Raw genomic sequence first — 12,335 nt, 5'->3', positions numbered from 1 at the left:
TGCACACCCACTCCTATTCCCTGGCTCTCTCACCCTCATCTGTCTCTGTCTATCCCCTGTCTGTCTCTCTCTCTTTCTCTCTCCATCCTCTACGTGCTGTTTGCAAAGCTTTGCTAAATCCTGACTCATCGCAGCTCTGGGTCACATGCTGCTGTCCCAGCCCTATCAGGGGCGTCTCCATCCTGCTGCTGCTGCCGTTGGCTTAGAGGACACATCATCTCCCCTTGAGGTCCTGCATCCCTCCTCAGCTTCGTTCTCCTCTCCTTTCTACCAGCACTTTCTCAATCTCTCGTTCACCCCTGCCCTAGCAAGGTAAGTGTCTCCTCATGGCCAGCACCCCCCCCCCTTCACTGCATGCATTTCTGTGCTCCCCACCCTGTGCCCTCCAAACCCCACACGCACTTGGGTCCCTGCAGAGAAGGACCAGGGTGACCGGCATTAAAAAACAAACTCCCCTCACTTCCTTACCCTGCTGCTCCCACCTCTTTCTCCTCACCCTGCCCCCCCCTCACATTTTTTTCCATATTTTAATTGCAGGTACTCCTTGCTTCCCTACCCCAGCAGGCATCATTTCAGATGTGAATTTCAGGAGGGAGGAAACAAACAAACATGGGTTGTGTTCCCAAGGACATTGCAGGAAGATGTGGGATGGTGCTTTATCTGAGGGAGGGGTTGGTAGCGGGGAAGGAGGGAGAATTCAGTTTGGGCATTGTTGGGGAAAGGACCCAACCTGGGAGCAGACCAGTCCCCAGAGGTGGTATCATAAACACAGGAGCTCAGCCAGATCAGAGGGAGAGGGAGGGGGAGGGAGGAGGAGAGAGGATGTTTTCTCTCTTCACAGCCCCACGCCACACAGAGTGGGGAGGGCAGCAGGGAGAGGAGGTTACAGTCAAGCAATAGCTGCATCAGCCATGACACTGCAGCAGTGCAGGCTTCCTGGGAGCAGTGCCCGGCCTGGGGGAATTGCAGCAGCACCAGGTCCCTGGCACACAGGACTGCTAGTGGTGGCTTGGAGGAAAGGTCTTCGCAATGCTGGCCTGCTCAGCAGAGAGGGGGGGACTGCTGCAGCATGAACTTCAGCAAGCCAGTGCCCTGGCGAGGCGCACTGCCACGAAGCAGCGCCCACAGGAAGGCACTGCAGCAGTGTGAGTCTCCCAGCGGTGCCCTGCCCAACCTCTGCCCAAGAGAGGCTGCCCAGCCTCCAGTCTGGCTGCTCCCCCTCCTCACTGTGGTCAATGGTTTCCCAGCTACAGATCTGTCCCAATCCCTTATCCCAGCTTATCTGCCTCTGACCTGCTTTCAGGACAGTGCAGCCGATGCCAGGGATTTCAGCATGGTCCTTCACGCTGTGCAAAGGAGGGCAAACAGACGGGGACAAGGGGAAGAAGCAGAAGTAGAGAAAAGGGTGGAAAGGGCTAGAGGGGAGAAGAGATCAAGTGAGCAACGGGGTGGTACATGCAAAGCTGGATTTGTGTTTGTCATTTGGCTTCCTCAGGACTGGTCCCAATGGGGGCAGGTGGATGCAGGCAGAGGGACATGGCCACGGGCAGCATGAGCACATAAGCAGGAGGGGCACTGCATCGGGCACAGAGCTTGCTGTCAGGTCCCTGCTGTGCCAAAGATCACTTTAACAGGGTGTCGTTCTCTCCCCTGAGGAGGCTGTTGGGGCATGGCCAGGGCACTGCTGCAAAGGAAGCTCACAACAGCATGGGCACTGCTCTGGAGGAAGTTCCTGTAGCGTATGCCAGATGGCGTGAGGAGCGCTGCCAAGGCAGCTGATGGGGGATCCCAGCCCAGATGGACATGGTGGAGGGCCCTGCCCGGACTCCAGAGAGTCCCGGTTTCACTGACTGCAACTCCCCACTACTGGAAGCTTTTGCTGAAACTTCAGCGCAAAGTGATTTCCCCACATCCGTGTGATTTCCATGAGCCAGAGGCAATGGGATCAAGAGCTCCACAGCGTTGCACAGCCCCACGGCTGGCTGGGCGTGGGGGGGAGGGCATACAAGGCCAATCTATGGGAATAAGAAGGTGGACTGCGGGGGGGGGGAGGGTATTTTGGACCCTCCCCCCCCCCACAGAGAGCAGATTGCCGCCAGAGAAGCTCTTTCAAATTGCTATCCCTATCCACAAGCCTGTTTTCTACTTCAGGTTTAACTAGGTGCATCCAAAATGCCAAATTTCTTTCCTTCCCCTACTTACTAGATAGAGAGATGCCTCCCAACCTCATGTATTTTCCTATGCCATGTGCAGAGAGGTGGGTTTGGATGCTGGGATCAGTCCCCTATATCTGGGCCGGGCTATGTTTCCCTCCCTCCCTCCAGAGAGGGAGTTTCTCCCATGTTTTAAGCATTGTGGCCTGCAGTAAAATGGCTTCTCAGGCTCCTGGCCTCCTCTGTGCTCCCTCACCTCAGCGCAGCCCTCCCCACGCCCCTGGCTGCCCCGCGCCCTGGCCAGTGGTGGCTCCAGCGGCGACTTCCAAGGGTGGCAGGAAGGCCGAGCGGAGCGCTTTGCTGGGGAGCCGGGGAGCTGAGGGAGAAGCATCCATTTGGCCCCCCTGGCTGCAGGCTCAGGAGGACACAAGGGGCCTTGCCAGCCTCGGTGTGGCCCAGCCTGAAGCAACCACAGTGCTGTGCTGGGGCTGCAAGGGGATGCCGTGGTGCTCAGCGGCTGCGTCCCTGCTGGCTCGGGGAGGCTCTGCTGAGAGAGGAGGTACTGGGGTGGGAGCCACCGCTGGGCCTGCAGGCACCTCGCAGCCAGGCAGCTGACCCGTCCCTCTCCGCTGCCTGTGGCTGCTGTGACACCCTCTGGATCCCTGCCTACTCTGATCTGCATCAGGAACTCAAGAAGGGAGAGGGGAGCACTCAGCTGCAGCTCTGGGAGAGAGCTCCCAGAGCTCCCAGTCTGTCCTCATTGGTGAAAAGACAGAGTAGACTGAAATAGGCACTCAATTCCCAGACCAAAAATGAGTAGGTTCTCAGATCTTGGGCTTTGGATAGCAATTTTCACATCTCCCCTTTAGTCTGAACTTCCTCGAGCCAATAGTTTTAGCTCCAGCTCCTAAAATACCTCTTCCTTGAGCTCCCTTCTCTCTGTCAGTGTCCATTTTGGAAATGAAAAGGGCACAACATCCGAGGTGCAGTCTGAGGCCTCTCAGAGCGGTGCAGAACTGGGCATCCTCCCTTTCCTTCCTCTCCCTCTCCCTCTCTTTCCTCCTTCCTTCCCTCCCCTCCCCTCCCCTCTCCCCTCCCCCCTCCTCCCCTCCCCTCCCTTCCTTTCCCCTCCCCTCTCCTCTCCTACCTTCCCCTCCCCTCCCCTCCCCTCCTCTTCTCTCCCCTCCTCTCCTCTCCTCCCCCCTCCCCCTCCTCCCCTCCTCTCCTCTCCTCCCCCCTCCCCCTCCCCCCTCCCCTCCCCTCCCCTCCCTTCCCTTCCCTTCCCTTCCCTTCCCTTCCCTTCCCTTCCCTTCCCTTCCCTTCCCTTCTCTCCTCTTCTCTCCTCTCCTCTCCTCTCCTCTCCTCTCCTCTCCTCTCCTCTCCTCTCCTCTCCTCTCCCCTCCTCTCCTCTCCTCCCCCCTCCCCCTCCTCCCCTCCTCTCCTCTCCTCCCCCCTCCCCCTCCCCCCTCCCCCTCCCCTCCCCTCCCCTCCCCTCCCCTCCCTTCCCTTCCCTTCCCTTCCCTTCCCTTCCCTTCCCTTCCCTTCCCTTCTCTCTCCTCTCCTCTCCTCTCCTCTCCTCTCCTCTCCTCTCCTCTCCTCTCCTCTCCTCTCCTCTCCTCTCCTCTCCTCTCCTCTCCTCTCCTCTCCTCTCCTCTCCTCTCCTCTCCTCTCCTCTCCTCTCCTCTCCTCTCCTCTCCTCTCCTCTCCTCTCCTCTCCTCTCCTCTCCTCTCCTCTCCTCTCCTCTCCTCTCCTCTCCTCTTCTCTTCTCTCCAAAGATTCACCATGTCGATTGAGAAGATCCATGCCCGAGAGATCCTGGATTCTCGTGGGAATCCCACTGTTGAGGTGGACCTGTACACACACAAAGGTAGGTGAGAGAGGATGAGAATTGTGGGAAGGGACTCCTACCTATGCTGGAGGAGGTGGGTCTATATAGCAGCCTGGCAGCCATATAGCAGCCTGCCTGGAGCACAGAGTATAAACTTTTAGTAAAATCTCTCCAGTGAACTCCTGGCAAAGAGCATGCCAGGGAAAGTGGCAGCTCTTCCTATCTCTGCCTGTGGCTCTGTCTGTGTCTCTGACTGTGCACGTGTTCAGCAAATTTGCACATAGGGCTGGTAAATCATCCTCTGCCACTGCAGCCCCCAGTGAGGAGGTGCCCGCTGCACTACTTGTTTCCATTTCAAAGGTCTCTTCCCCTCTACCTAGAGTGGAAGATGCTGGTGTTCATGTCTGGCCACATATGATTTCTGTAGTGAATCTCAGAAGTGTGTTCTGTCTCATCATGAGCTCTGCAATAGGCGTTGACAGGAAACCATAATGAAACAGCTGACTGCTGTGTGTATGGTAGTAGCGGGGCCTGAAAGTTTCATTAACATAAGTACATGCATCTCCTTATCCTATGCACGCAATGCCCTCCTGCAGCTGTGCCTTTAGTCCTGGGATACACTGTGAGTCTGGAAGTACATCATGATGTTGTGGGAAGGCTTGTCCCTGAGATCTCTGTGCAGGCATGTATGTGCATCTGGAAGAGCTGCAAGTGCCTGCACACATGGGTTAAAAGGTGTGAGGAGTTGTGAGTGGCCAGAGCAGGGATTTGAGTGGTTTGTTCTCTTCTTTCTTCATTGAGGCAAAAAAGCCAGCCCCAATCAGAAGGGGAGGAAATCTTTGGCAGCTGTGATTCAGCCTGCTTGCAGCAGGGTGCAGACAGGGGTGCCAGGACAAGAGCTCAGCAGCCAGACATCCACATGCAATTTGTAATTCTGGGACTGATGTGGGTTTCTTTGTGGCTGAGATTCAGGCTTCTTGAGCTCTCTGCCTCAAAGCTTTTGACCATGCGTTGATTTGTTTCCGTCACTTGGGTTTTCCACCTCTAAGAGGACCCATCTACAAGCAGCCAGCCACTGGGGCCATGTGTTTGCACAGTTGTTTACCATATTCTTTCCCATGAGAGTAAAATAAAAGCAGATGCATGAGGGCTTTCCTTCCTCTTTATCCTCCATTCTTCTCACACCTGTATTTTGCTGTCTCTCAGGCCTGTTTCGAGCAGCTGTCCCCAGCGGTGCATCCACTGGGATCTACGAAGCACTGGAGCTACGAGATAATGACAAGTCACGGTTCCTTGGAAAAGGTGGGGAGGTGCCTGCTCCCACACTCCCATCCTTGGGTCTGCGTGTGCATGGGGATCCACTGGAGGGTCTCACTCATCCACTAATGTAACATGGATGTTTTTCTGCTGACCTCAGTGAGATCCCAAAGGCACAGAGTTAGCATAAAGAGATCAGGCCTTGATTTTCTCTTGCTGTCTCCTCAGTCTCTCTCTATTGCTCCTCTATCTCCCTTTCTCCATTCTCTTCTTTGCCTCACTCTCTCTCTCTCTCTCTCTCTCTCTCTCTGTCTCTTCCCTTCTTTAGGGGTCCTGCAGGCCGTGGATCATATCAACAGCACTGTCGCCCCAGCTCTCGTGGGCTCTGTAAGGATTTCTCTTTATTCTCCCTTGTTGGACATTTACTCTGCTCTCTCTCCTTCCCCCTTATCTCTGTTTCTGCCTCTCTTCTTTTTACTGAGCTAATAGACATAGTGATGCTCTCTGTCATCCTGGGCTCACCCCTTCTGCCCCTCCATGCGTGTATGTGTCCGCAGGGTGGAAAAAAATTAACCCTCCTGGCTCCATTGCAGCATCTCTACCATCTAACCAGTCACCTTGATGCTCACTGTAGAGCTGTATCCCTACTTCAGATGTGCTCCTCCTTATGCACTACATAAATCTCATTTGCATGTTTCTAGACTCACACCCATTCTTCTCATCCCCTCTCCCTACAGCATTCATGATGTGGTAGAGCAATGACCATGTCTGTGCAAGGTCTGGAAGCCCCCACAGCACAGTTTGTGGCCTTGCATAGTGGTGGTGTCACATCTGTAGCCAATTTACTGCTGAAGAGCTGGAACATAGTGATTCCAGTTGCTCTGAAGAGAGCTGAACTGGAGCCACACACCACACCCACTGCAGTGTGTACCACCCTGAGGAGTCAGGCTGAGAGACCAGCTTGCTCCCGCCTTGAAAATACATGGCCTGGTGGAGGCTCCCTGTGCTGGGCTTAATCCTGCTTTCCACCTTGCTCCCACGGATTGCTCCATCCAGTTCATATTGGCACACTTGCAGGGTGAGCATCTTCTGTTTTGCCTAGTGTCTCTGTAGCCATACCACCACAAAGCTCCCTGGAAGCTGCCAAAAGGCTGGGCAAATTCTTGAGTGAGTCATTTCCTGAGCTCTGTGTGGCCTTGCTGGGGCTGTCACAGATCCCTAATCCAGCTCAGCTACATCTACAATGCACTGCAGTCACATTGCCATGGCTACAAAATTTGACTATATACCAAGGGACTGAATTCCAAAGCTTTGTGTGTGTATATTCCTCCACAAACTGAAGAAGTCCTAGTCCCCCCAGCTTCTCCATCAATGCTTCTTTTCTCACATACCAGAGCCAGCAATTCTTTTCAACTTCTCCTTCTTAGGAGCTGTTTCTTTTTGCAGGGCCTCTCTGTGGTAGATCAAGAGAAGATAGACAATCTGATGCTCGAGATGGACGGCACAGAGAACAAATGTAATTCATTCTTTTTTGGCCTGGGAAGTAAATACTACAGGAGGGTGGAGGGAGGCTGCAGAGCTGGAGTGGAGGGCACTAGCAGGGCTGGCAGACCGATATGCAAGTCCAAGTCTGGGCTGGCAAGGAGGACTGCCGGGCAAAAGGGAGGTGTTTGAGAGGCTTGATTCCTTTTTGGTTTTGCCTACAGCCAAGTTTGGTGCCAATGCTATCCTGGGAGTTTCACTGGCTGTGTGCAAGGCAGGAGCTGCAGAGAAGGACGTTCCCCTCTATCGGCACATTGCTGACCTGGCCGGCAACTCTGATCTCATCCTTCCTGTGCCAGTAAGGCTCCTCCATCCCTGACATCCAAATTCACAAACTTCAAAAGAAACTTCAAAGCGTGTATTGGGAGGGAGAGAAGGAAGGGATATAGGACTGAAACATCAGCTGAATGCACTGTAGTGGTCAAGAAAGCAAACAAGGGTAGAAGGGAACTGCAAAAGACACAGAAAAGGGTAAGGAGACTGATCAAAGGCATAGAGCAGCTTTTGTAGAAGAAAGAGCTATGTAAAGTAGGATGTTTCAATCTGGACAAGAGGGGACTGAGGAGGATATGGCAGAAGTTGTGGTGGGGGTTGGTTGGGGATCAACAGTTTGCTCGCAGCACAAGACTAGAGGTGATCATGTGAACCCAGTAGAGGCACAGTTCAAAAGAAGAGAAGGTGGCTCTTCATGCTAGGGATAGCTTGCCCCATGGAACTCCTTGCCAAAGGGTGTTGTGGATGCTAAAATTTTCATGGGGTCAAGGGGAAAACAGAGAAGGTCCTGGAAGAGAGATCGACCTAGCATTACTGAACGTACAGATAAACATATCTGCCTTGGGAGATCTCTGAGAGCTAAATAGCTGGGAAAGTCCTCTCCAACGATTTGCTTTGTGTTAGAGGGAGGACCCCAGGCTATTTGGGCCTTTGCTCTGATGCACTGTAACTGATGTATTATGTTACCCTGAGGATGTGGTGTATTACAAATGGACACAGTGACCCATCCAAGATCCTCCTCAAGCTGGTGCCAAGATGGGTACCTTCAGCTCTGATTCTCTTTTGGACTCTTCCAGGCTTTCAATGTGATCAACGGAGGTTCCCATGCAGGGAACAAACTGGCCATGCAGGAGTTCATGATCCTGCCTGTGGGAGCTGAAAGCTTCCGCGATGCCATGCGAATTGGGGCTGAAGTCTATCATAACCTAAAGAGTGTCATCAAGGAGAAGTATGGCAAAGATGCCACCAATGTGGGTGATGAGGGAGGCTTTGCCCCCAACATCCTGGAAAATAGTGAAGGTGAGAGCCATGCAGAGATGGGGTAACCCTGCCTGCAAAGCTGCGACTGAGGCCTGTATACTCCCAGGTCACAGCATTCCCCCAACTTTGGTTCAAAACATCATGCCTCAGGGTCAGTGACCTCCTGTGTTAGGGGACGGTTTCTAAGCTCCTTACCCTCAGGGACCTTGTCCTGTTCACAGCTTGTCCGTACAAATCTTTCATGCATGTCCAGACATTCCCAAGACCTTCCTCCAAGTTGTCACTGAGCTATGGGACTGTTTTTTGATTTCTTCTCATTCCTTTGGATGTGGCCTCCACAGCCCTCTGGCATGTTTCTATTGCTCTCTGGCCTCCCTTCTTCCTCTCCCATCCCGCTGTCAGCCTCTCTCAGCTGCTCCTGCTCTCAGGATCCTCCCAGTGGAGCATCTGTGATACTGGCTGAGTCCCCAGTGAAAGTCAGAGTTCTTTGCATGGACTGACTCTCCTGACGCAACTCTCCTCCTCCCAGCTCTGGAACTCCTCAAGGAAGCTATTGACAAGGCTGGCTACACAGACAAGATCGTCATCGGCATGGATGTGGCAGCCTCTGAGTTCTACCGTGATGGCAAATATGACTTGGACTTCAAGTCCCCAGATGACCCAAGCCGCTACATTTCTGCAGATGAGCTGGGTGACCTCTACCAAAGCTTTGTACGTGATTATCCAGGTGAGCTGCTGTGCTTGGCAGTGGGGAATCAGCACTGGTGTTGCAAACATAACAGACACATCCTGTCTGTGTTTTGGGGGTGGGGAAGGAAGCAGCTTTGACTCAGGCTTCTTCTGTTGTCCCTTCAGTGGTCTCCATTGAGGATCCCTTTGACCAAGATGACTGGGAGGCTTGGTCCAAGTTCACAGCCAATGTGGGGATTCAGATAGTGGGAGATGACTTGACAGTGACAAATCCCAAGCGCATTGAGCGAGCTGTGGAAGAGAAGGCCTGCAACTGCCTCCTGCTCAAAGTCAACCAGATTGGATCTGTCACAGAGGCTATTCAAGCGTGAGTCCATCCTGCTGTCTCTGCTGTCCTAAGAGAGGGAAAGGGTTGGTGTGGAACCACATCAGGGTCTAGCACGATCCATTGGACAAAATCACCTTTGTGTCCACAAGAGTGTAGGATGCTGAGGGTGGGAGGAGAGGATGCCTGGATCTCACCCTGTGCAGGTGGTGGCTACAGAAGGAGCTACTGATGGCATTTCTTGCTCCTTGCAGATGTAAGTTGGCCCAGGAGAATGGTTGGGGTGTGATGGTGAGCCACCGATCAGGGGAGACTGAAGACACCTTCATTGCTGATCTGGTTGTGGGACTGTGCACTGGGCAGGTAGGTGAAACACAGGCTATAGATAACATTTTGTGGAGGACAATAAGAAGGTTGTGAAGACAGACCCCCCCCGCCTCCTATCCCCTATGGGGAAACTGGTGCAAGTCATCACAGTGTCTTACAGTGTTCGTTGTGTGGAATACTTTACAGATAAAGACGGGCGCTCCCTGCAGGTCTGAACGCCTGGCGAAATACAACCAGCTCATGAGGTAAGGGGCTCCAAGGTTGGGAACACATAAGAAAGAATGGAGAAGCAACTAACGGGGGTGGGAGAAGTTGAGAGCCCAAGGGTAGAAGGGGTTTGTGGGGAAAATATTATGAAAACAGGGCTCAGACCAAGAATAGGATCCTGGGGACATCTCTGGAGCAGACCCCTTCCCTACTCCTTGGCATAACGGTGCAGCAGCCTCATGCATAGCAGCTGGGAGGAGCAGAGCTCCTCTATTCCATTTCAGATTTGTGGCTGATGCTCTGCATCTCAGGTGCTCTAGCGCCTCTGATGCTCCCTCACAGCAAGGGTCTAATGTTTGCTGTCTCTCTCTTCTGCAGGATTGAGGAAGAGCTTGGTGATGAAGCACGCTTTGCTGGACATAACTTTCGCAATCCAAGTGTTCTTTGAACATTGTTCCGAGGGCACTGCCACTCTGCTGCTCTTTCCCAGGTCACAGTCTCTGAAGCCCTCTTCTCTCCACTGCTCCCCTTTTTGCTCTCTCTTTCTCTCTCCTCTGCCGCCTGCCACTCTCACCTCAAATCCCCATGAGTTCAGGTCTGTCTGGCTAGGTGTATCCAGGTGAAGGATGAAAGTGAGGCCTACCCTCTCTCCCTTGCTTTGGGATCATGAGCATTTCTGAATCTAGGCATTTTGTGTCTTCTGTTTTTGTGCAGGGACCATGTCTGAGTCACTTTGTTCACATATTAGACTATGGGGGCCTGCCGCCTGGTGTGTTTACGTTGTACGCCGAAACATGTGCGGTGAACATAAGCGTGTCGGCTGGTGTGTTTGGACAAGTGTTGCATCCGTAGCTGTGTTTGGACGAGTGTTGCCAGCGGCTCTCGTGCATGTGTATAGGCGTGTGTGTACTGGCCTACAGTGTCATTTTGCCCCAGGCACGTTTGCGCTGAGCCATCGTGGGACCCAAGCGTCTCTTCATTCCACTCTGCGTGTTGTGTTGTATTGAGCTGTGCTTGTCAGCAGCTTAGTATTGAACTGCACTGCTTTCTGTCACTCGGTGTATGTGTGCTGTCAGTCTCTGGGTTAAGCGGCTCTGTGGGGTATCGTGGGTCAGTGCATAGTAGCGTGGGGAGTATATTAAGACACAGTCGTAAACAAACACATGCTCTCATTTGCTTCTCTTGACCTTTTTCTCTCTGTTTCCTTCTCTCTTGCTCTCCTTCACCCTGTCCTCCACCCATAACGTCTGCGTCACCTTCTGGACAACCCATGCTCAGCTGAGCAACAGACAAACTACAGAACCCTAAACTCAATTAAAATGTATTTCACACCTGAGTTGCCTGGCTTGGCCTAATGTTTTTATCTACACAACTGCTGTCTGGGAAATGGGGACATCTTGCAAGCAAAGCAGAAGATCAAATACAAAGGTAGCCAAAACAAGCAGAGGGACTGGCAAGTGAAAGAGAAGGCCCAGGTATCCCCATCTCCTTTCACAGCCCTGCCACATAGCTAGAATGGTCTGTCAACTGCCCGATTCCAGAACAAAGAGCTGGGGAATATTGAGAGGAGGGCAAGTGGGAAGGTGTAAATTCCCTCCCACCCTTCTCCACTACATCACATTGCATGAAGGGATGCCAGGGATGTTGTGCAAAGGATTTTAATGATGCTCTCCACTGATGTAACAGACCTCAGAATAGGCCACAGACAGCTGCCCACTTGACATCTAGTCAAGTATTTTTAAGTACTAGAACTGCAAGTATTTGTAAGAGAAAAAGCTGCTCCCTGCAAAAGAGAGGGCATGTAGACCAGTGAACGGAGGGGTAAATGGGATGTCAGCCTCCTTCAATACCATCTTAGATCACAGGGGACAATACAGCAGTACTTGGGAAAAATATCCTGTGCTCCAGCTGGTTTTGCAGAAGGCCAAGTGGAAGTAAACCTCACTGCGTCTTAAACAGAATTATTCTGAACAGACTCCAATGAAGGTGCAAAGGAGGGGAAGTGCTACTTTGAGAAATCCAACTCAAGGTATGATGGATAAAAAATGATGAAAACACTTTGTCTGCCCCATCTACTCATGCCAGTAGCCCATCCATGTACACGGGCACACTGAGGTCCTGCAAACCTCCTGCTCCGTTACAGCAAAACAAGCTTCCAGACCCTCACCTAAGCCACACTACCTTGTCTCTCAGGATGAGCAAGCAAAAGAGAAAAGCACAGAAGCACAGAATGGTTTAGGTCGGAAGGGACCTCTGGAGATCATCTAGTCCAACCTCCCTGCTCAAGCAGGGTCATCTAGAGCACATTGCACAGGATCATGTCCAGACAGCTTTTGAATATCTCCAGCGAAGGAGATATTCAAACAACCTCTCTGGGCAACCTGTTCCAGTGCTCTGTCACCCTCACAGAAAGAAGTTTTTCCACATGTTCAGATGGAACTTCCTGCGTTTCAGTTTGTGCCCGTTGCCTCTTGTCCTGTCGCTGGGCACCACTGAGAAGAGTCTGGCCTCATCCTCTTGACACCCCCCTTTCAGATACTTGTACACACTGATGAGCTCGCCGCTCAGTCTTCTCTTCTCCAGCCTGAACAGGCCCAGCTCTCTCAGCCTTTCCTCATAGGAGAGATGCTCCAGTCCTCTAATCATCTTGGTAGCCCTCCGCTGGACTCTCTCCAGTAGTGCCATGTCTCTCTTGTACTGGGCAGCCCAGAACTGGACACAGTACTCCAGGCGAGGCCTCCCCAGGGCTGA

At 52.7% G+C, this 12,335-nt stretch overlaps 1 protein-coding gene across 2 annotated transcripts; it reads left to right on the top strand.

Annotated features, from left to right (window-relative positions):
• Nucleotides 1–130: 130 nt before the first annotated feature.
• ENO2 (enolase 2) lies at nucleotides 131–10,920 on the top strand. Of its 2 annotated transcripts, XM_009685129.2 has the most exons (12): nucleotides 131–312; nucleotides 3,930–4,021; nucleotides 5,189–5,284; nucleotides 5,568–5,626; nucleotides 6,686–6,755; nucleotides 6,946–7,079; nucleotides 7,852–8,074; nucleotides 8,565–8,762; nucleotides 8,891–9,092; nucleotides 9,305–9,413; nucleotides 9,564–9,622; nucleotides 9,963–10,920. In XM_009685129.2, exons 1-12 carry the CDS (start codon nucleotides 146–148, stop codon nucleotides 10,030–10,032), a joined length of 1,479 nt encoding a protein of 492 aa, XP_009683424.1. In that variant the 5' UTR covers nucleotides 131–145; the 3' UTR covers nucleotides 10,033–10,920. The 2 variants fall into 2 exon arrangements, with proteins under 2 accessions (XP_009683424.1, XP_009683425.1); XM_009685130.2 differs by lacking the exon at nucleotides 5,568–5,626 and having other exon boundaries at nucleotides 175–312.
• Nucleotides 10,921–12,335: the final 1,415 nt, after the last annotated feature.

This window comes from Struthio camelus, chromosome 1 (genome assembly GCF_040807025.1).
Source record: "Struthio camelus isolate bStrCam1 chromosome 1, bStrCam1.hap1, whole genome shotgun sequence".
Taxonomy (NCBI): domain Eukaryota; kingdom Metazoa; phylum Chordata; class Aves; order Struthioniformes; family Struthionidae; genus Struthio; species Struthio camelus.
Note: the sequence above shows the minus strand (reverse complement) of the source record. Positions and strands in the feature narration are given on the sequence as shown.